This window comes from Lucilia cuprina, chromosome 2 (genome assembly GCF_022045245.1).
Source record: "Lucilia cuprina isolate Lc7/37 chromosome 2, ASM2204524v1, whole genome shotgun sequence".
In the NCBI taxonomy this organism is placed as follows: Eukaryota; Metazoa; Arthropoda; class Insecta; order Diptera; family Calliphoridae; genus Lucilia; species Lucilia cuprina.
This window is the reverse complement of record NC_060950.1, coordinates 6239125-6264922: the sequence shown is the minus strand read 5'-3', so window position 1 is coordinate 6264922 and position 25798 is coordinate 6239125. Positions and strand designations below refer to the sequence as shown.

The following is a 25798-nucleotide window of genomic DNA, read 5'->3' as shown; positions in this document are numbered from 1 at the left end:
CTATGTAGTTTTCTTTTCTCTCTTTGTAAGAGTAAATGTTTTTGGACGTTAAAAAGGGTGGATTTTAATTTTTGGGTTATTAAAAAAAAATGAAAAAATTTAACACTTAAATATAAATTTTATAGAGTTTAAAATATAAAGCTAGAAATGGAGCAAGTAATATTGGATTTAATGTTATAACATTAAGAAGAAGAAGTTTTGGGAAAATTGCATTAGCTAAAGAGATTTTTAGCTTAATGCTCTATATTCAGCATTTAGTCACTTCAAGTTATAAACTTAAAAGCTTTTGATAAAGACTTATAACATTAAGCGTTCCCAACATTACACTTGTGAAGTAATTTTTTTCAAAATTATTCGCAGTATATACGTTTTGAACCTTACCCGAGCTTTTTTTAGTGTTAAGCTTTTAAATAAGTATGGGCTTTTAAGCTGTTCTATTAAATATCTATCTTTTCAAATGTCAATGATGCTTGTTCTAATAATTTCTTCAAATCTTTTCGGATTCAAGCTTTTTACTTAAAAATAAAGCTAAAAAAGCTACATACCGTTATCAGCTAATTTGGAGCTTTATAAGTTCTCTCCATACTTTAAGTTTAAAGACACTTGCATACAACTAAATATCAAAAGCCGAATTTTACCTTTTAATGTCATCTATAAGTTTAAATTTGTTAAAAATTGTTCGTAATATAAACTTTTTAATAAGCTTTTTAATAAGTATGAGCTTTTGAGCTCTTTTTATAAAAAAAACTTTATTTTTCAATTGTAAATGAAGCATATTCTAAGAATTTCTTAAAATCTTTTCGAAGTTAAGCTTTTTACTTAAAAGTAAAGCTAAAAATGCTTAATACCGTTATCAGCAAACTTAGTGCTTTGTAAAACTTCTTTATTTCAATACTTTAAGTTTAAAATCACTAACATAAAACTAAAGAATAAAAGCTTAATTTTTTGAAGTCAAGCTTTTAACTTAATTAAGTAACTTCAAAAGCTTTGACCTAACATAAAACTTAAGAGTAAAATCTTAACTTTACCTTTACATCTTTAAGTTCAAAAGTTTTCTCAAAGCTTTGAAAGCTTTTAAAAAAGTATCTAATACCATACACATATTTAATTCAAATAAATCAAATATATGTTTAATTTGTATCCACAATTTTCTTGTATATTTTTTTTCTACTTCAAACAACCCAAAACTTGGTCAATCTTAAGACACATTGTCATTGAAATAAACAAATTTTGAGATTTTATTTGCTTATAAATTTTGTTGTTAAATTATAAGAGGGTGTCAGTTTATATATAAAATTTTTTTAAGAACAAAATAATAGGAGGTGTTTCTTAAGATTCTCTTTTTTTTTTTTTTGTCATCTGTTTCATTCAACTTCCTTTTTCATATATTATCCTTATAATATATAGAATATATGAAAGATTAAAGTTAAAACAATTCGGCACATGTCATGATATATACGAGGGCGCAATCTATCTTTTGATAGTACATATTTCTTTGTAAAAGAAACAGAAAAAAAAACACCAAACAACAAAACTGCCAAACTGAATAATATAAAAATTCACGTTTGCAAAAAGTCTGAGCAAAGAAAAACATTACTATGCCTCCCACCAATATGTGTTTAAAATCGAGAAAAAAAAACGTCAGGCAGTTTTTTTTTAATACAAAAAATTCTATATGGGATAATGTGTGTGTGTGTGTTGGTGTGTATAAAGAATAATCTTAAAAACATTAAACAGGCAGTCTAACTGACCCCAAACGAGAAAAGTTTATATTTTTTTGCAATTTTTTTATTTCTTTGTGCTTCCTTTTCTTAACACTGAGACATTTACAAACAAATGTTGTTGCTGTTTAAGTTAAAGACACTATTTTCAAGGCAACGATGGGCAAACGAAAAGTTCATGTGAAGTTTAAACACGATCAAGCAGTTTCAAAAAGAGTCAACGTTCTTTCAACACAAATATACTCTTTTTAAAAGAGAGCGCAAACAATTGTCACTTTACAAACCCCTAGTAATCTAGAGAGTGGACATTACAAAAAAAAAACAATTTAAATAAATTGATTCATCTTTCTTTCAATCTATGGAGTAATCCTTAAAATAACCAAACCGGATATAAAAATTATCATTAAGAAAGCTTTTCTCAATATATCTTAGGCTTTTCGTAATTCAAACAACTGAGTTACTTTTAAGAAAAGGTTTTAGAAAAACAACTGATTCAAGTCACTTTATAGAAATTTAGCGACCCATGTACTCCAAATAACAAGAGAAAAGTTACGTAAATAACAACAAATTGAATATAATTCCCCAAAACCTTCTTAAACAATTTTTTAACTAACTTTTTTGCCTAACTTCCTTTAAAAACCAAAGCTACAACAACAACAGCAAGTTTTTACATATTTGCTTGTATGTCAAAGTTACAACAACAGCAACAAAAAACGCTAGAGACTTTTGTTACAATTTTCCCCAAAAAAAAAAAATAAAATAAAAAGAAAAAGAAAAATATTTCTTATTTTAAGTTTTGTAAACAAACTTTTTTCCAATAATCGCTTTTTTTTCATTTCAAGCAAACACACACTAGCATGCATAAACATGCATGAACATCTATCTATACACAAACATACACATTCATTTGGTAACATCTTTTCACATGTCTTAAGGTTTATTTAAAATTGAAAGCGAATTTTGTCTCTTCTTCTCCCAAAAAAGAAGTTTATTTTTTTATTTTACACAACTAATACAAATGCCTAAAAATATGCAACACACACATACATGGACACATAATCATCTAAAACATATGCGACCAAGAAAAAAGTGTTGGCTTTTATAAAATGTAGTATACTTTTAGGTGATATATGAACTTTTGAGTATGTTAAAAGTATAAAAGTTTTCAAAAAAAGGCAAAAAAATAAAAATACCCATCTTGGCTAAAAGACCATTAGGCCATTTTAGTGTAGTAGCATTTAGACAATATTGTTGTTGCTGTTCTTAAAAGTAGGCGTCTTTTATACTTAGACATTTTTCTTAAAACTTTGACGCCAGTTTATGTAACGCATTTGTCGGATAAGAGGCAGAAATTCATATGAAAAAAATGCAAGTTTACAAGTGCATGTAAGTCAGAACAACAAAAAAACACATGAACGTGTAAATACCCTAATGTGATGAAAGGACATGTGTATGAATTATGTTTGTGTTTTTTTCTTGTTGCTGCTGTTAAATTTGCGGGAGGTTAAAGTGCAATCTAGATATTTTGTTTTTATTGTGAAATCTCATTTGTATTATGATTTTTTGGCTGCCGCTATGACATTTGTTTGTCTAAACTTGTGTTATTAGATAATATTTTGTGGTAAATTGGAAAAGTTTTCGAAATACTTTTGTGGCCGCCATTGTTGGAGTTTAAAATAATTTAAAGTGGTTTCTTTTTGTTTAAGAAATTGACAACTATTTGGAGGAGGGGTAGAGGTTATATTTGAAATGAAGAGGCGATTCGGTAAAGAATAAAAGCCTTCAGCTTTAGCAATGTGGTAGATAGATAGATAGATAGATAGATAGATAGATAGATAGATAGATAGATAGATAGATAGATAGATAGATAGATAGATAGATAGATAGATAGATAGATAGATAGATAGATAGATAGATAGATAGATAGATAGATAGATAGATAGATAGATAGATAGATAGATAGATAGATAGATAGATAGATAGATAGATAGATAGATAGATAGATAGATAGATAGATAGATAGATAGATAGATAGATAGTTTTAGGCTCTACTAATAAAATGCTTTAAAATAAAGGAGTCTACTTTTAGGCTCTACATCACACTTTTGAAAATGTTTCTCTTATAAATTTGGGACAAAATTAATTGCAAACACTATTTCGCTCATGACTACATTTTTAAATCAAGTATACTTTGAAGTACATTTAGTGTAGTTTTAGGCGTCAATAAAACATTTTTATAATAGAGTCAGTTCTAGGGCTATAACATTAACTTTTAGAGTCTTATTCATAAACTATTATACAAAATTTGTACTATAAAACTTTGATAAACGTAACAATTTTAAAAAGCTAAAGCATACTTTTAGGAGGCTAATGGCTAATAACTTTTAAAGTTAAAAATATTAACATTCTAAAAAATCAATCTAATAAACAATTAAAGAAAAATTCTAAAAAAAAAATTCAAGCAAAAGTTGTAGTAAACAGATGACTAGTTTTATGTCTTTTAGATGTATATCACTTCAATACCACACATATTAATGGCCTTAAGTCATTCTATATGTTTTGAAATTGATTAACAAAAACACTCATAAATATAATGCATTTCCATTAGATTAACTAACAGTTAGTTAATTTAACTAATCAAAGATAATAAATAATAAAAATTTTATGGTTTAAGATTTTCTAGGCTTGACCACAAAAAAGAACAATAATAAAATAAAACCAAAATTTTGAAAATTCCATTTAAAATATACAAAATAAAATAGAAACCCTTTTTAAAGGAAATACCAAATATATTAAACCATAAAAAAATTGTATAATGCAACACCTATAGAACAGAAATTATTAACAAAAGTAATAACTCCACCCAGTTTTTCAAGATATTTATACATCTAACACCTTAACAATTATTGCCTTTGAATAAAGAATGAAACCGAAATAATATAAATACAAATTAAGAAATATTATATAGAGATTTCAATAAGGAGAAGGCGTAAAAGAAATGTGTATTTTGTTGGTGGCATGTATTGTTTTTTTTTAGAGATTGCATGTCATAAAACTGTTAAACTGTGTTACTACCAGCAAATCCATTGAAGGATGTCTTCGTATAAAGGATAAAAGATAGTGCTTACAAAATGAAAAAGGTGTTTTGTTATTATTAGCATATTTAATGTTTTCTTTAAAAAAATTAAGAACAAAAAAATGGGAAATTATTGGCCTGAAATAATAATTATAGTTGGATTTTTTTGTTTTGTATTTTGAGGCTTAAATAAATCATTTATATGTATTTTTTGCCAACTGACCCCTTTCATGGTTGTTAAGGGCTACGTGTTTGAAAATACTTAGATTTCTTTTACATTCCTTTTAGTTTTTTTTTTTTTTTTTTTTTTGATAAAAAAATGAAGGGAAAAGAGGGTGGTGGTTTAGATTTCTTCTTTTAATGTTTTCTTTAGGTTATAAAAAGGGTTGTTGTTATTAGTAATAAAGTAGTTTAGTTTTAGTTTTCTTCTTTTTTGTTTAAAAGATTAAAATAAAAACTTGTATTTGTTAAGAAAATATTACAAATTTAATTAAAGTTAAGGAGTGTTTGTTATCAATAAAAAAACAAGTTAATCTAAAGAGAAAAATAATCGAGACATTAAAAATAGAAAATGTAAAGATTTAGGGAAAATGTAAAGAGTTTATTTAAGAATATATAAATATTCTATCAAATATTTAACAGAATATTGACAGTTATTTACAAAAGTCTTTTACAGAACTTTTCAAAAGTCTACTTTTAGGCAGCACTAACAAAATTCTATAATTTCTTTAAAATCCTACTTTAAATCAGTTCTACTTCTAAGACGTTATAAGTACATATTTTTATTTTAACTTTAAAGCACATTTAGGAAATTATATATATTAAGTGAGGTCTACTTTTAGGCTGTATTAAGCAAATTTTAATATCTCTTCAAATTTATAAAATACTATTTTTAAAAATAGTATCTTTGTTATTTACTAACTTTCATAATTACAACGTTTTTGATTAAATTTAAAGTCTACTTTTAGGCTGTAAATAAAAATACTAATATTTTTAAACTGTATTAAATTCATCAATTTTAATTGAATATGTTGCCTACTTGAAGGCTGTCCTAAGAAAATGCAAGTAACTTTATAAAACTGTTCACTTTTTTAGTAAAATGTTGTCTACTTTTAAGAAGAAAGTACAAATTTTTAATATCTATACAACTTTTAATAATTTGTGACTTTTTCGCGTTATATGTAGTCTACTTTTAGGCGGTAAATATAAAAAAACTATTTCTTTTAGCGACATCAATTTCAATTAATACAATTAAAACACTTTACGACTAATTTAAAAAAGTATACTTTTAGGTTGGATCTGAGTGTTAGAAAATTACTTAATTTTATTTAACCTATAGCCTATTTAGAGGCTATGCTAAAATCATACAAATATATGGTATTTACTTTAAAAATAATTAATTTTGCATTTAAAATTTTAGTCTATACCAAAGACAAACTGTCATTTAGATTTAATATTGGGAAATTAATTCCTTTTTTAAATAAAATCTACTTTTAGGTGGAACTGTTAAACCAGCTAGTTAAATTAAGCTTTGACATTAAACTGTTGTCTACTTTTAGGAAAGAAAATAAAAATTTATGTTTAATTCCGTTTATGCAACTCTTCTATCTCTTTCTGAAATTCTATAAAATTCCTCAATTTGATTTAATATAAAGCCTACTTAGAGGCTAAATTAATAGTATAAAATATTTAATTTAAAAAATTATTCTTCCCTTTGTTCTTCAAATTTAGTCTACTTTTAGGCTCAAAAAGAAACTCCCCGTATTTATAAATATATTAATCGTTTATTACGCACATTTTCCATACAAAATTCCTACAATAAACCATCAATAACTTTATTAAGCATTTATGCATATGTGGGAAAGTCTTTAAGCTTTTTTAACTTAACAAGATATCTCTGTATTTATATTATTATTAACAATTTTTTTTATTTTCAAAACCAACTCTACTTTTAGGCTGTTCTATTAAAAATCTTAATTTCTTTACTTCATTTCATACAATTTATTACTGTTTTTTATTTTGAAACACTTAAAATTTTATGTATAAATTTTATAGTTAAAACTTTATTTACTTTATTTTATTATAGTTATAATTCCGTTTTAGCCCCAACTACTACAGACTTTGACTTTAACAAATTGCAATTCTTAGTGTTTGCTCCCTTAAAAAAAGTTTTCTCAATTTGCGTGAAAAGTCTGTAAAAATTATATTTTTACTTGAAATCATTAAAATTATGATAGTTTGATTTTTTTTATATTTTTAGTACTTATAAATTTCATTTTGCTGTAAAGTGTTTGCAAATATTACATATTCATTTTATAGCTTGCTTATTTTTCGAGATCATAAAAATGAAGTTATAACTTTTTCTTTATTTTTTTTCTTCCTATATATATTTGTTTTATAAAGTGTTTTTATTAATTTTTATTATCAAGTATGTATGAACAATAAATAACTACACTTTTGTCAAATAAAATACATATATATAATATGAAGAAGTCATAAAAAAATATGTCATACATTTTATTTTAAGACCGTCAAAGCAGCAGCGTCAAACGGCTATAAATGTTACAAAATCAAAAGGACAAATAAAATTTTAACAAAGTAATGTTTAAAAAAGAGAAATATGCACATCAGTGTTGGTAGCAAGGGGATAAAAGGGTATTTTAGTTTCATAACTTTAAGAAAATGTTTCAAAATTTGGTTTAAATAAAGTGACAGTTGAGGTAGAGTCCAAGAGGACAAGAACTGTAAAGAGAAATAGTTTCAAAATGTATTACAATATGTTTATATAAAAAAGTACTTTTCTCTAAAGAATAAAATAAAAAAAAACAAGTTAAAATAAGTTTTTAAGGGCATTCAATTTCCCCTAATAAATAATACCTTTTATTGTCTTGTGTCCTCTCAATCACCCCCTTAATTTAATGTTTCAATTTAAGCATTTGTTTCAATTTCATTTTATGATCTTTGATATCTGTTTGTATAAATCAGGGTCAATTTTAGTTTTTTTTTATTTTCTCTATTTGCATTAATCTTTTATTCAAACAAACTAGTGAAAGATTTTATTAGCTTTGACCACTATTTGAAGACATAAAAATCTTAATGAATTAATTTTTGTCAAATGAAAAAAAAACTACAAGAATCCAATTAAAATCCCATAAATTTTATTACAGCAAAATGCTCAACTTAAGCAGTTTTTTTTTGTTTGTTTGTAAGTGATCATAAAATTAAAAATGGAATTGGTCAAAGATTTGGAAAAAAAAAAATGCAAAATAATAAAAATAATTTCAATCAGAAAAACTATCTAAGAAATCAAATCATATAATGAAGTAATAAAATTAAACAAAAATTGAAGTATAGGCATAAAAATATTTAACAAATTGTTGTATTTATGTGTGAAGGATATTGCCACCCTTGTTAAGAGCTAGAGAAGGATTAATCTTATTAATCAAAGACCGTCGTAAACTTATTACGACTATAACTCACAATAACTCTTGAATGTGAGTCAGTTTTAGGCTGTAGTAAAAAGAAATTAAAATTTTATTGAATTTCACGGAATTTATCATTTAATATTTTAAATATTGCATATTTTAAGGCATTTCTAAGATAATATCTTTAACTACAAATTCCAGTTAATAGAAGTCTACTTTAGGGTAGTATTAAAACAATTTTAAACTAATTTGAAGTCTACTTTTAGACTGCGCTAAAATAAAGTACAAAATTTACTTTTACTTCAATAATTTAGGAATTTTTTAGATTACATGAAGTCTACTTTTAGGCGGTTGTAAAACAAAGCCAAATAGTTCCTTTTTAACATCATGCATTGAAGTCTGCTTTATGGTTGTTGTAGGAAGTTATTCAAATTTTATGTTTAAATTAAGTCTACTTTTAGGCGGCTCTGAGACGAAGGCAATAAATACCTTTTTAACTCTATATAATGAAGTCTACTTTCGGGTTGTTATAGGGAGATATTAAAACATTATTTAAATTATTACATTTAGATTAGAATGAAATCTTTTGTTAGGCTTTACTTAAACAATATCTCTTTAATTTTGTAAAGCTAAATGAAATCTAATTCTAACTTTGTAGAATTTAACATTTTGTAGTTTAAATAAAGTCTACTTCTAGGCGGCTCAAAGGAAATATTAATATCGTTTTAATTTAAAATAAAGGATTTTTATGGTCTGTTTTAAAGAAATTTTAAAATTTCTTACAATTTAGGAAATTTTGCTTTAAATAAAGCCAAGTTTTAGGCTTTTTATAAAACTGTATTCTTTTTAAACTTAAAGTAATTTAAACCTAAATAAAGTCTACTTTTTGGCGGTATTAAAATTTTTTATCTTTAACTTAAAGTAAATTAAACTAAATAATGTTTACTTTTAGGCGGTACTAAAGTATTCTTTTATCTTTAACTTAAAGTAAATTAAAACTAAAGTCTACTTTTAGGCGGTACTAAAACATCTTGCAATAAACAACCGTTTTATCGAAAATAAAAACTACTTTTAGGCTGTACTAAGAAAATATATAAATAAGAAAATTTAGAAAATTCTAAAATATATAAAAATTACTAAAACTATCTAATTGTTAAGTGTTACTATTGACTTAAGAGGTATTGAAGTTAAACTTGTAGTTAAAATTTCCTTTAAAAGCTTAAAAATTTTAATATATTAAATCATTTCAACAACTTGTAAATCCTTTGTTTCCTTATTTTTTATTTTGCACTTTTTTTGCCACTCATTTGCTTTTATTATTCATCTTATGAACACACTTGATTCATTCGTTTATTCATTCATTATATGCTTTAGATGAATATTAAAAGAAAATTGTGCATATATGCGTAATTATTGGGTTTTCTAATATTGTATCTTCTGCTTAAATAAATACAGCTATATATATGTACATACATATATCTTTATAATATAAAATAATGTAAAATGCATCATTTTCAATTGGTTCTTTTGTTCTAAACAAGGAGCAATAGAAAATATTTATCACAAGATTTTTTTTTTATAAACACACAGAAAAACAACTTCCAAATGATTTGACTTTGGTAACAAACAAGACTACTAGTAGTATTTAGTTAGCATTAGAAGTAGTAGTATCCTATAACAGGATATTGCTAGATAATCATAACAATGATAGACAGAGTAAGATAAAAAGCTTTAGTTTTATATTTAAGAATAGTAGGAGTTTGAATGCGTGTGCAAATATGCAGAAAATATATATATAAAGAAAATCTAGTTGTTGCTACAAAAAAAATACTTCAAAACTACAAAAGTGTAAATGTGCATAATTAATTGAATATAAAATTCATTTTACTCAAAACAACCATCCACCTCTGCCCCTGTAAATATGCTGAGATATAAATCTTAATATTTAAATTTTTGCTAAAATTTCTTTTTTTTCCTTTTAAATGTATCAAACCATAACATGACAGGTATCTATTTTATATAGAGAAAAAAGTTTTTGTAATTTTTTTTATATATTTTAAGAGTTTAAATATATATAAACACACATACACACACACATTTGTTTATAAGTGTATGTATACATATGTAAAATATATATTTGATTTTATCTTGTGGCTATTTTTTACATATACACATACAAACTTAAGTATATCCCATCAGTTCGTTATATTGGATTATTGATGTGTTATCATTTTTTTTTTTTAAAATGAAGTCTACTTTTAGGTGTGTTAAAAAAATTTTAAAATATCTCTTTAACTTTTTTTCATTTTATGTTAAATTTTATTTGTTTTGTTAATTCTTTTCTTTATTACACATTTTTTATAAATTTATTTTGACTTCAATTTACAATAACTATTTAATGCAAATTTCAACTAAATGTGGTCTACCTTTAGGCAGAACTCGTAATATACTTAATAGTTTTTGAAATTTATTATCTTTTCCTTGATCAACGTTTAGTTTTAGTGCCGATCATATTCTTTATTCATTAAAAAAGTCACGAGGTAAAAAATGAAGACTACTTTTAGGCAATACAATACAAAACAAACTTTTTATACTGAAAACTTGTTTTAAAACTGTAACGCAAGACAAGACTTCTTGTTTTTGTAATAAATATTTATTTTAGAAGAGTTCTTTAAAGGGTTAAATATCATTAGAGATCACACCCGCTTTAAAAAAAGTGCTCAGGTAAAAATATGAAGCCTATATTTAGGCAGTACTTAACTTTTTATATTTAAAACTATTAAAAAAACCTCTGAATAAACTCTCGAATTCTACTTTTTCTAATTGATGTTTACTTTAGAGGAGTTTTTTAAAGGGCTAGATATCGTAAGAGATCACATCCGCATTTAAAAAGTAAAAAATAAAGCCTACTTTTAGGCAGTACTTAAACTATCTTTATATATAGAAAAATAGTTTTAAAACTGTAAAGTTATAAAAGAATTTGTATTTTTCTAATAAATAAAAAGGAGTTGATATTGTTCGAGATCACATTAAGCATTATAGAAAGTTTTCAGTTGAAAATTAAAGCCTACTTTTAGGCAGTAATTTAACAAACTTTTTATATTGAAAATTTAAAACACTGAAGACGAGCTCTTTAAATGTTTAGACATTTGGGCGAAAATATTGCTTTAAAAAGGATACTTTAATTCCTTGTAAAACTGCTGGGTATTAGAATACAACTATTTCTATTTATATACATACATACTTATGTAATATATAAAAAAGAGCTCATAAAATATTTATCAAATGCATTTTATGCGTCTATCAATCAAAAGAAAGGACATCCTTATGGAGTATGTTTTCAACTATATACATATATATAAATACCTATAAATATATATTATTTTATATATACATATATACTTATAGTATGAGTTCTTTTTTAATTTAAAATGCATTTTATTTATTATAATATTGTATGTGCAACAACAAACAAAAAAGGAAAAGAAAAAAACTATGTTAATTGAAGTGTAAAAATTAAATTAGTTTTTACACATACATAAACATACAATAAAACTTCTAAACACAAAAAACTATTGTGTTCATATGCAAAATATTTAAAAAAATATATACATATATACATACATGTATATATTTTTTTATATAAAAAAAATATATATGTATAACTATATCTAAACTCAATATTTTTTAAGCTTGTCAAAAACTAAATATGCAATAATATTTAGTACAGTTGCTAAGGGTTTTTATAGTTTTATTTATACTTACATAGACACATGCATTAATTTCATAAGAAACCTTAGAAAAACTAATAAATAAAATATTTATTTGATTAGAAAAATATTTTTTTCAAATTTATAATAAAATTTAATTTGATTAGTAAGTAATTGAAAAATATAAAAATTTTATAATTTAAATTTCATTGGCTGGAATTTTATATAAATAATAAAAGATTAAAAATAAAGGTTTTTATTTTTTAAAATAGCCTTAAGATAGGCATTAGTTTTAGGCCTGTTATGTAGTAGTCAAAAGTATACTTTAGTTTTTTTTCAGCCATAATGCAATGCTTAAGTGTTAGTTAGCTTGTTGTAAGCAAAACGAGAATTTTTAGCTTTATTTCTAATCATTTTGACTTTTCATTAAAAACTCTATCAAATTTCTGTCTAAAAAAAGTCAATTTTTTAAAAAGGATTTCTAATTAATTGTTTTTTTTTTTAAAAAGTACATATTTAATTTACACACCTTTTATTAGATTCAAAAAAACCTTTATTACATTTCATACTAATGGCATATGTTATTATTCAACTTTGACTAACTGTCTGTCTGTCTAAACTCTCTATATATTTATATATATATAACATATCAGTTATAGTTTTTAACCTCATCAAATTGTTATTTATACCTCATTTGAAAGAATAATAATTTAAATTTATATGTTTTTATTATTATTATGAATTTGTTTCTTATTTAATATATATATATATATTTATCAATCGTTCGGGTTGCGTTTAGTTTTCAATAATCATAATAACAATTTCAGTTTTGTTTTCCATTTTTTTTTTGCTTGCCATAATAAATAGTTAGTTATCGATGTACAAAAACAAAAAAGTAAAAACTATTATATTCAATATGAAATGAAAATTAAGAATTAGTTTAATGCATTTAATGCACGCGATATTTGTGTGTGTAAGCTGTGCATACATATGTATGTATATTTTCAATAATAGTAAATAATTTACACATAATATTCTTTTTTTTTTTTTGTTTATTATACAAAATAGATATTTTGTTATAGGAAAATGATTATTACTATTAGTTATATATTACTTATAACCATAAACAAATTGGCACCCTAGAATTAGTAGTAATATTACACCCAGTTTTAGTAGGAAAAAAAGTTATCAATATACTATATAAAAAGGGAGTTGATATAGTGTTAATATATATTTATAACACACCCAAAGTTATATAATTTATAAAAGAAATCCTTAATTTTGATTATTAAAAGTAAAGGATTTATTGAAATTCTTTATTATAAGCAGCCTAAAAGTAGGCAACACTATTTATTATAAAGAAATTTAAGAAAAAAGCTGCTTCTAGTTCTTGTTATAAATTTAACTTTTATAATAGATATTTACTTTAGAGGAGTTCTTTAAAGGGCTAGATAACGTTACAGATTATATCCACATTAAAAAAAATCCTTAATTAAAAAATAAAGCCTAATTTTAGGCAGTACTTAAGCAAACTTTTTATATTTAAATCAATTTTAAAAACTCTAAAGAAAGTCTTTTTATAATAGATATCTTTTGTGTTTTCTAAAGGGCTACATATCGTTAGAGATCACATCCGCATTAAAAAAGTAAAAAATAAAGCCTACTTTTAGGCAGTACTTAAACTAACTTTTTATATAGAAAACTGTAAAGTAATAGTGGAATTTTACTTTTTCTAATAAATAAAAAGGATTTGATATTTTTAGATAAAGCATTGAGTATTTTAGAAAGTCCTCAGTTGAAATTTAAAGCCTACTTTTGGGCAGTAATTTAACAAACTTTTTATATTGAAGTTTTAAAACACAGAAGACAGTTTTGCAATTGTATAAGAAAGAAACAAATATTATATTATTCTTAAATAGTTAATAGTTTTACCTAAAATAAACAATGCCTACTTTTAGGCAGATTTTTAATAGCAGTTAAATATTCTCTTAGCAATTGCAAATTTCAAAATATTTAAATAACAATTATGAGTTTTTTATATTCAAATCTTTAAACAATATATTTTTAGTTAATTCTCCTATAAGTAGGCAGTTAGTTTTAGGGGCAAACTTTATTACAACAAATTGTTTTTTAAATAAAAATTATGTTTACAAACAACGAATAAGCTGAAAGTTATTTGTTAATATAAAAGCCTAAAAATATGCAATAGTTGTAGCAAATTTCTTAAATTAAGATAAATGTTGCATAGTTTTAGGTAATTCAAAGAAATTTTAATAAAAACTCGATTTTATTTTGAAAGAAGATGGTGTACTTTTAGGCGTTTCAAAAATCATTTCAGAATATCATCAATTAAGTTAAACGTTGCATAGTTTTAGGTATTTCAAAGAAATTTTAATAAAATCTCGATTTTATTTTGTAATTAATTAAAACTAAACTAAAAAATACTGTTCAAGAAATAGGCCAGAATATAGGCAACATATTTTATGAAAGTGAAAGAAAAAGTTGTATATTTTTAGGAGTTTCATAGATAATTTGGTAAAAATTCTATTTTTTGTAAAATAATTAAAAATTAACATACTTTTTACAACAAGATTTTTCACCTTTTAAATATTTTTATTAAATATTATATATATATATATATATATATATATTATATATATATATAAATAATATATATATATTATATATATATATATATAATATATATATATATATATATATATATTATATATATATATATATATATATATATATATATATATATATATATATATATATATCTATATATATATATATATATATATATATATATATATATATTTTATATATATATATATAATATATTTATATATATATAAATTAGATAAAATTATATTTAAAAAAATATTTAACAATTTTTTATTTTGTATGCATTTTTGATGTAATTATTATATATATTTTTTTAAAATTGTATATAATATGAATGTTTTTTATTTTCTTATACTCAACCATTAAGCACTTTAAGCTAAAGACCCTGATCTTTAATTTATTATTGTAACAAATTGGCAAAATTTATTTTTAAGTTTACACAAAACAAAAATTGGCTAAGAATCCAGCAATTTTAAAACCTTAGAACTGAATGTTTAAAATCCCTCCTAAAACCCTTAAAAATTAAAAAATCGGCTAAAATCTAAAGAACCTGTAAAACAATTGGCTTTCATACAAAGAAAAAAAACAAAATCAAATATAAATTGGTAAAGTAAGTATTCAGTTCTGCTGTTGTTGCTGTTGCTGCTGTAAAAAAAATAAAAAAAATTTAAAAACCACAAAGATCTAGGTCTATGAAATCATAATATTTAGACTTGCTCGTGTTATTTAGAACAAGCATTTTGCATATTTATTACACAAATAATAATTTCTCATTATTATTCTCCCAAAAAAAAAAAAAAAACAATCAACCAAAATACAAAATTTACCTTAAACCTTATATTACCTTAACGGCAGCTGCAGATGTACAGCAAAATCTGGGCAAATTTTTAACTAACACACAAATTAAAGAGGAACTTAAAGAAGATGAAGATATTAAAGATGTGGAATCAATACATAAAGATACTTTAAGCGAACCTTCGACAACACTGGCTGATAAAAGAGAAACAAGGGAAACTAATTCGCCGCATAGGCCCACTCCAGCTCATTTGAGTCCAGAACAAAATCATTTGCTAGTTTCTCATTTAAATAATAATATAATTAAACATCGTTCTGCCAATTCATCGCCAGCACGTTCTATACGTTCATGGCATGATAGTGATGATGAGAATTTTATAGATGATGATGGTGCCTCCTCAATATCATCGGCCATATCGTTGACTATGAAAACCTCTAGGCATAATAGTGAATCGACTTTATATCAGGCTTTACTCAAGAAACAACAACAGCAGCAACATCAACAACAACATCAACAACATATGATAACAGATACATCCGAACAAATGCCTTCACATCAAAGACATCGAACAGAACATGCAGCACAGCAACATCAGCATTCACATCAACAGCAGCAACAACAACAGGAGCATCAACAACATAAACATCAACAACATCAGCAGCAGCAACAACAACAATATCTAGATGAATTACAACAATCTGCAGTAACACATCAACAACAATTAACCGCCAATCTTTTAATGGCCCGTACAATAGCCTTTAGTCGTTCCCGAGACTTTCCCGAACTCTTTCAAAATCCTGCAGCCGTAGCAGCAGCAGCCGCCGCAGCTGCCACCGCCTCAGCCGCTTCAGCCAATGCGGCGGCCGCTGCTGCTTCCAGTAGCAACTACATGTTACCTTGTCCTCTTTGCGAAACTCCCCTAGAGCAACGTGTCTTTCGCCAACATCTCGATCGTCATTATCCGCGTGATAGTCCTGTCTGTCCGGTCATCGAATGTGGTCGTCGTTTTGCCCATCCCAATTCGGTGCGTAATCATATGCGCATTAAACACACTCTTCAGTGGGCGAAAATGAAAGCAATGCGTTCATCGGGTGGACCATTTGCGGGTGGGCCGGATTTTAAATGAAACTGTGAGGGTGATTAGTGTAACGTAAAGTGAAAAACACCAACATTCCAAGACAACAGAAAAGAAAACCAATGAACGTATACGTTTAACGTTTAGTTTTAAATTGTAGACCAAGAAAATTAAAAAAAGGCTTAAAAAAATTCAGTTTGATAAACAAATAATCAAAATGCTTCCTTAAAGTTAAATTTAAGAAAACAAAAAAAAGGATATTTACAAAGATATACCAACACCGTAAATAAGTGTAAAGCAAAACAAAAAAAAGATATATAGAAATATCGCCATTATGGCGATCATATAGAAGAAAGTTTAGGATAATTTAAAAAAAACAATTTAAAATTTTAAAAAAGTTTCATAATTGTATTTAAGAACATGTCTGGCTAGCGTGTGATAACTTCAAGAACTCCCCGAAAGAGCTAGTGTTCTCTTTTGCTATTAATGCTTTATATATTCTCTCTCTAGCTGGTTTAAAAGTTTGAAATTCCCTCTACTGTACAGGGTTGTGTTCTCTATTGCTTAACAGAGTGCTTTGGTGCTTAGTTGTAACTGAAAGAACATTTGATCGATTTTAAGTAGATTTTAATGAAATCTGTAGAGAATTTGTAAACTGTAAGTTACAAGCTTAAGAACTAGAATGCTTTTCAAGAAAACTCTCCTTTGCTTAGTTGTCCCTGAAAGAACTCTATTGTTGATGGATTTTCTTACGTTTGAGTAGATATTTTAAAAAAAAGTTGAGGCGTTTTATAATTTGTTTATTTTATCTACCACAAACTCTCTCTCTCTTTCTTCCATGCGGAATTATATTATCTCTCTCTCTCTCTCTTAACGGATTGCTTAAGTGCTTAGTTGTAATTGAAAGAACATTTGCTTGATTTTTTGTTATGGACTATATTTTAAACTAATATTTGTGCGGATTATACTTCTTAAATATCTCTCTCTTCTGTATAGATTTGTGTTCTCTTTGCTTTTCTTTTTGTTAAATATATTTTAACGACATGTCCAGCTGATTTAAAACTTCATAAATATATCTGAAGCTTAACACTTGTATCTATAGATTTCTTTAATCTCTCGTTAAATAGTGTGCTCTTTAAGAACTCTCTCTTATGCTTAGATGTCTTTTTTATTAGTTTATCGCTTTTCTTTGTGTTAAATATATTTTAACGAGATGTTTAGACGATTTTTAACTTCATAAATACATCTTGAGCTTAAGACTCGATTTGAAGAGAATTCTTTCTCTCTCTCTCTTTAGCTTAAATATTTTTAAATAGTTATCTTGACGTTTAAAGGGTTTACAAGCGTTAGTTTTAAGACAATTTAAAGTATTCGCTTTTACTGTGACATTTTTTTAAGAAATCTCTTGTTGAAACATTAACAATTTAAAGAATTCTCCATAATAACAAAGAGAAATCTTTTCTGTCTTCATTTCGTAAAAAGTTTTTGAAAATTATTTCCTAAAAAGTGAAAAAGCGTTAAAAACTAAACGAAATAAATTTTGTAATTTATTCCTAAAAAAAAACAAATAAAAAATAACAATTAATTAATTAACTGTCTATTAAATAGACAAAAACTTTTGAAATCTATACATAACTAATATATACATTAAAAAAATGAAATATATACACAAAATTATACGTTCCTATACAATAATGTATTATGCAAATATATAATATATATAAAAAAATAAATAATATATATAAAAAAAAATTGTAATTTATTAAAGAAAATTATTAAAATAATGAAAGAGAAAAAAAAAAAACAAAAAACTATTTAAAACAAATCCTATAGTTAGTAAGTTAAATAAAAACAATTAAATAAAACGCATATAAATAGTAAATTAAAAACAAAATATAAACAGTATTATAATAAAAAGAAGAAAAAAATTGTAGATAAAACAAACTAAGAAAAAAGAAAATTTCATTAAAAATAAAAAGTAATTTACAAGAAAAAAAAAAGAAATTTACAAAAATTTACTTTAAATTTATCATTTTTATTAATTCAAACAGCTGATATCTATATCAACTGTTGATCAGTTATGTTCTCTTTTAAAAGTTCAATTTCTATTTTCTTGTAAATTATTTTTTTTATTTAAAATGTTAACTTTTTATATATTAAAAATTAAAAGAAAAAGTATTATAAAAAATATACTGAAACAAAATAGAATGTGCCTGCGTAAATATATTTTTAGCCAAAAAAAAATAAAAATATAAAAAATACCAAAAAAAAATTAATTAATAATCTTTAGAATATTAAGTAAAAATATAAAAAATAACTAAATAATTAAAGAAAAAATAACAAATGTATAGTTTAGTAAATAAACTTAGTAAATAATTAAAAAAATAATATTGCTACTATTCATAAAAAACTATAATAACAACAGAGCTCAAATTTCCATAAAACTATAATTTTTAATTAAAAACTTATAATAATTTTTTTAATTAAATTGCATTGAAAAGTAAAAACTTTCCAAATCAATCATGTCCGCCATTAATCTTTAATGTCTGATAGTTGAAGCTTTCTCTCTTAAAAGCCTTAACAAGATTTATGGAAAAGTGCTTTTGAAAGAACAATCATTGTTCTATTTAACTTAAGTTTTTTTTAAGAAACACTCTCTCTCTCTCTCAAAACCTTGGTTGGCAAACAAGATTTATTGAAAAGTCTTTAAGCTGCAAGATTTTCTCAATTTGACTTTTGCTTATCGTTTGAGAAGAGAACTCATTCCTTCGCTTTCTTAACTTAAAATGAGAATTATGAGAAAACTTTCATCACTTCTAGATTTCATTTACTTTCTCTTTTGCACATATGTTAGTTAACAGTTTATTGGTTAAGAAAAAAGCTGCATCTTTCTATTTCTTAAGTTGTAGTGGAAGTTAGAGTTATTTTATACAAATAAAGAAGTCTTATGCGAAAGCTTTCATTACTTTAAGGTTTCTTTAAAACATTTTCTATAAAATTTCCTTTTCTCTCTCTCTTGCTCAAGTGTTATTTAAAAGTCCCTCTGTTCTTAATGGAGTGAGAGTAAGATCTTTATTAAGTGAGTGCTGAGTTTTATGTGATTTTTTATACATACATATACAGAGAGGCTCGTAATAAAGCTTTTTGGCTATTGTAATAATCTCATAAAGAGCACTCACGTTTTCCAAGATTAATTGAACATTTTTCTCTCTCTCTTTTTCTCTTAATGAAATTTTATTAAAAAAGTTTCACTAAAAATCCCCAACACTAAGTTAATACAGGGCAGCTTTTGTTGGGAAACTTTTAATTTTGTGTGAGAGAAAAAGTTTCTCTAACAAAAGTTCTTAAAATAATATCTCTTTTGAGAAAGCACTAAATCAGATCTCTAATCAATTCAAGAGAGAGCTTTTAGAAGTTAATTGTTATAAAACCACTATTACTATAGCAAACTAATCGAAAGCTTTTGAAAAGCTTACTTACTGGCGACTGCTGAAGAGCTTTTTGAAATTTATTAACTATTTAAAAAGATTTGAAATATTCCTTTTAAATTCTCTAAAGAAAATTTTTTTAAAAAATGTTCAAACTACTTTTCAATGCAAACAAAATATTCTTTATAATTTAAACTTATAAATTCCAAATTTAAAAAACAACCAAATGCATAAAAACACTAAAAAATAAAACAATGTTTAATACGTAAAAAACAGGTTCCTATTAAATTAATCAAAAGAAAAAAACATTTAAAGAAAATTAAGTAAAATAATTAAAATTTTTTGAAAGAATTTTTTTTACAACAAGGAAGAAAATTAAAAAAGAAAAATCCTAAAAAATATATATTATTTAAACAACTTTAGGAAGTACCTACAAAAACAACAGCAACAAGAAAAAGAAAAATTCCTTTAAAAAAACACATAAAAATTCCTATTTAGTTAAAAGTTATATAAGTTACTAATTTAGTTGATTTAACAACCCCAAAAAGAAAACCTTAAGTATTATTAACTGAAAAAAAAGAAAATCTATAGAGTAAATATTAAACAAAAAAAAACCTAAAAGATAACAACAACTAAGACAAAGAAAAGGCAAATATATACAATATATTTTCAAATAAAAATTAAAAAAAATGAAGAGAAAAATAAAAAAATTAAAAAAAAAAACAAAAATGAATTTTTATTAAAAAAAATAAAAGAAAAAACATAATTAACATAACTATAAAATAAATTAAAATTAATAATATTTTTTTTTAATTTTTTCTCTTTACTTTAGTTACACGTCGCTCTTTGGAAATGCGTGTACGTGCCACCGATCCCCGTCCTTGCCCTAAATGTGGCAAAATCTATCGTTCGGCTCATACTTTGCGTACTCATTTGGAAGATAAACACACTGTCTGTCCCGGTTATCGTTGCGTCTTGTGCGGTACTGTAGCCAAATCTCGTAATTCTTTACACTCGCATATGTCTCGTCAACATCGTGGTATTTCCACCAAAGATTTACCCGTTTTACCCATGCCCAGCGCATTTGATCCCGAATTAGCTTCACGTCTTTTAGCCAAGGCTGGTGTTAAAATTTCTGCTGCTGAATTAAGAGCCCGTGCCTCTCCCACCAATAGTACCGGTGCTAATGGTCAAAAACTTGACATCAATATGGGTGTTGGCATGAAAGATGAAATGGATGATTCTGATGATGATCCCGAGGATTTGACTACTGGTTCAGGTTTTGGTGGCAGTACGAACAGTAATGATTTGAGCCGTTATCATGAGAGTTTATTGAGTAACTTTGGTCATGCTAATACCACCATATCGCGTATACGTAACGAGGCTGCAGCGGCTGCAGCAGCAGCTGCTTTGGGCCAACAGAAGGATTTGGCTGGAGGTCAAATACCTACTAGTAACGCTGCCGGTCAATCGCTATTGGATACATATTTGCAGTTTATAACCGAGAATACATTTGGTAAGTAAAGTTTAGGTTTGAAAGCGAGAAAAATCGAAAAGAGAAATTATCTTGAAAGAAGGTTTAAAAAAAAATTTCGGATAATCTGGGTAATATCGATTATAGTTAAAACATAGACTACAACATAGTCTACACACAGCAGTCAAAAAACTAATTCACAGACAAGTCCATAATATAGTCCATTGGCTAGTTAATAGATTAATTAATAGACCAGTCAATATACAAGTTTATATACCACTCCATAGACTAGTCATTGATCAGTCCAAAGACTAGTCAAAATAGATAAGTCTTTACCCTAGTCATTGGATCAGTATATATAATAGTCAATAGTTTCACCTACTTGATCCGCAAAATAGACTAATCAATAAGCTAGTCCATTAGCTAGTCAATAGACTAAATATATAGATCAGTCAATAGACTTGTTTATAGACCAGTCAATAGATTATTCCATGGACTAGTCAGAATAATTATCTATGTGCTGATCGATAGACTAGTATGTACCCTAATCCATAGAATTGGATCAGTATATATATATTAGTTAATAGTTCCGCCTACTAGATCCGTAAAATAGACTAATCATTAAGTTAGTCAATAGGCCATTAACTAGTCAATAGACCTAATAGTCTAGTCCATTAGTTGGTCAATAGACTAAATAATAGACTAGTTTATAGGCCAGACAATAGATTAGTCCGTAGATTTATCAAAATAATAATCTATGTGTTGATCGATAGACCCTAGTCCATTGAATAGATAATGGATAAGTCTATATACTAGTCATTAGATCCGTCTTAATAGAACAGTCAGTAGACTAGTCAATAAGCTAGTCAACTGGTTTTGTTAATAGCCTAGTCATGTATGAGTTCAAAGAATAGTTAATGGATCAGACTATATACTAGTTAATAGACTAGTCCATATATTAGTCTATAGGCTAGTCAGAGATCAGTCTATTGACTGGACTATAGACAAGTTCAGTATTAAGTCCATACACCAGTTTAGAGGCTTACCCTTAGACCAGTTCAGAGGCTAGTCTGTAAACTAGTACAGGGGCTAGACTATAGAGTTGTCCACAGATTAGTCAAAGAACCAGTCCGTATACTAGTTACTAGACTGAAGTCCAGAATACAGAAAAGTTCGCCTACTATTCAATAGGCTTCTTAAACCACTAGTTTAGACACTAGTCTATAGTGTTTGAACAAGTAAACCTACCATTTACAACACACACATTTTAAGATCAAACTCCTTACTCTTCTAAATTTAATAAACCTATGAATTTACTAATTACCTTTCCTTTTTTCTTCTAGGCATGGGTATGTCACAAGAACATGCTGCCGCCGCTGCTTTACATGCCGCCAAAATGGCACAACTAAATGCCATGGGTCATAGTCTAGATAAAATTCCACCCGGACTAATACCACCTCAATTTGATTTGAGTAAATTGGCTGGCACCGCTGCCGGTTCGGCGTTTTCAACAGCAGCCGCTAATAATTCAGGACTTACCATTGAACCCATTATGAGACGTGAACAGGCTAGTACACCCAATAATGAGAATACTACCTCATCCAGTAATAATACACCTGCCACACATAGTAATGACTTAAGAAGAGATCCCTCCGAACCAATGGATTTAGGTTTAGATGGTAATAATCAATCGGGTTCACATCATGATCAACAGGGTTCGGATAATGAGGATAATTATTCCGAAGATGAAGGAGTGCATAATACATAAATTTAAATGAAAAACTTTTTCGTAAATTTGTTTTTGAAAATATATTTAATTAGTTTAATATATATAGAGTAGAGTTAAAACAAAAAACTAGTAATGCAAAAAAATTGGGTATTGAATTGTTTGTTTTAAAAGTTAGTTGAAGAAAATTTTCTTTAAAAAAATAAGAAAATTTTAATTGAAATTTGAAACTAAAGAAGCCTTAAATATGTATACCAGTTTATTGAAAAAAAAACAAAAGAATTTTATTAAGGAAAATTTTTAACCTGGAAATCGCTTAAGTATACGATTTACCTTGAAATTAAAAAAAAGAGAAAACACTTTAAAATATTTAAAGAAATTTTTTTTGAAAAACATAAATATGTTTAAGGATTAAAAAAAAAGATATTAAATATTGTATATATAGAAAAATAAAATAAGTATTTGAAAATGCAATATTATTAGAAAAAAAAATCAAACAAAATTAAGGCAAAAATATATACCTCTATAATGGTTAACGGCAAAGCAAGAGACAAACAGAAAGAGATAGTTAAAAAAGAGAGCAGAGACAACTCTTGGTTGTTGGCTAGAGTTTTTGCAGGTTTTTAAGCTTTTACTTAGAGAGCTCTTAGTTGTTGTTAAGTTATGTTGAATGTTTTTTTTTAAAGAGAAAGAGAGAGCTTAGCCGTTAGCTGTTTTATATTAATTACAACTGCAAAAACAATTTAAAGCAATTTCTAGATTTAAATCTTTTTTTTTAGAAAAGTAGAGTTTATTTTATATATTTTTTTCTTTTAATTATTAGCAGTAATATTAGAAATTTTGTAAATATTTATATTAAATGTTTAAATTTTAAACTAAAAATAGCAGAGTGTTTTTTTTAGGAAAAAAAACTTGTTTTTTTAAGTTTAACATGATTTTATTTACTAAATTATTAAAATTAAATTTTAACTTTTTAAAGGAATTAGTGGAAATATTTGCTTTTAGTATAATTTTTTTTAATTATTAATAACAAATAAAATTTATTTTCAAGTGCCTTTTTGATTTGAATTAAACTACAGTGAAGTGAAATTTTAAAACTCTGCTTTAATAATTTAATTAAAAATAAATTTGTTTTTTAAGTTTTTTTATTTTTTTAAGAAAAAATTTTTTTCAATTATTTTATTTAAATTTTAATAAAAAAAAACACTGGCTTTTTAAAAACAACAACATCACTTATTTTGAAATATAACTGAAGAATTTAATAATAGAAAGAAAAAGTAATTCAAATGTGCCATTTAATAGAAACTGGTTTTGAAACCTTAAACCACCTCAGCAACTAACTGACTTCCTTATAAAATAATAAAAATATTTTTTATTAAAACAAATAAACTCAGGAACAGGAAAAAAAACAAAAAAATAAAAAAACACATTCCTTTTTAAATAATAAAACAATAAACATTTTATATTACAACAAAAACCTTAAAACTACCTCAATTTTTTTATAATTTAATTTTTTTTAACAACAACTCAAGTCAGTGAAAAACACATAAATTTGTTTACCTCAAAAAAAAAAATTTAAAATAAAAAATAAAATAAAAATCCTGTAAATATTTATAATATTTAAATTTAAAAATAAAAAATCTCTACTTACTAATACCCACACAAAATGCAATAATTTATTATAAAAATATAAATTTAATTAAAATTAAAAAAAAACATTATTATAAATAAAATTAAAAAAACATAAATCTTGCCAATTTATATAAAACTAAACTAATTAATAAGTATTTAAAAAAACACAAACACCCCCCACCCTTTTACACACACATACTCAAAATGCACTTAAAATCCCTTAAAAAACACTCAAAAAAAATATAAAATTAAAACACCAGCTGTTGCTTAAAAACTCTAAAACTAAAATTAATTTAGTAGTACTTAATAAATACTTATGTTAAAACCAAAAGGAAAAAAGAAACTTATAAAAAATTGTAATAACAAAAAAAAATAAATAAAATATGCATTTAATAAATTAAACAAAAATTTTTCTTCTCTCTCTCTCTTACACTCTCTCTTAAACTTGGCAAAATTAATTACCTCATATATACTCAGCATTTAATTTTAATTTATTTTTTAAGACTTCTTCACAAATGACACAATTTAAAAAATGCATTAATTATTTAAATTTCTTTAAGCTTTACACTTATTAAATAAATAATTTAACTTTATAATAATATAATTTTTATTATTATTTTAAAAATTCATTTAAGCTTTTTTTGTATAATTAACTCTTTAAGAGTTAAAATTTATATTAATTTACTTTTTTATTATTATATAAGTTCTACCTCAATTTAAAAACTTTGCGATATTTCTTTGTAAGTTTTTTTTTTTTAAATTTCACAAAATGTATTTTGATTTTTCTTTAAATATTATAATTTTAAGTTAATTTTATAATTTTTGTATAAAAACTTAATTAAATGAAAAAAAAAAACAACAACATTACTGCAACATTTTGAATAATTTTTAAATAAATTTTAGTTGAAATATTTTATAAAACAAAAAAAAAATAATTGTTTTTCTACTTAAAAATTTGCAAACTTTTTTCTTATCAACTAAGGACAGACCCAGCTGAAATTTTCTGAAATTGTTGATCACCTTCGTTTTATTTATGACCCTGCACATTGAAAATTTTTATTTTCTGAACATAAATGATACATATCTATACATTGGTTTGACCGATAC

General features: G+C 25.0%; 1 protein-coding gene across 3 annotated transcripts in view; it reads left to right on the top strand.

Annotated features, from left to right (window-relative positions):
• The window catches only part of LOC111681675 (protein abrupt), a 103680-nt gene extending 79833 nt beyond the window's left edge, over positions 1-23847 (top strand). For 2 of the 3 annotated variants that reach the window (XM_023443559.2, XM_023443560.2), the window contains exons 7-8: positions 20692-21375; positions 22677-23847. In XM_023443559.2, the coding sequence (XP_023299327.2) occupies positions 20692-21375; positions 22677-23101 (1109 nt within the window). In that variant the 3' untranslated portion in view covers positions 23102-23847. Of the gene's footprint in view, positions 1-15415; positions 16602-20691; positions 21376-22676 lie in introns of those variants that run through there. The other variant, XM_046946604.1, reaches the window with a different exon arrangement.
• Positions 23848-25798: the final 1951 nt, after the last annotated feature.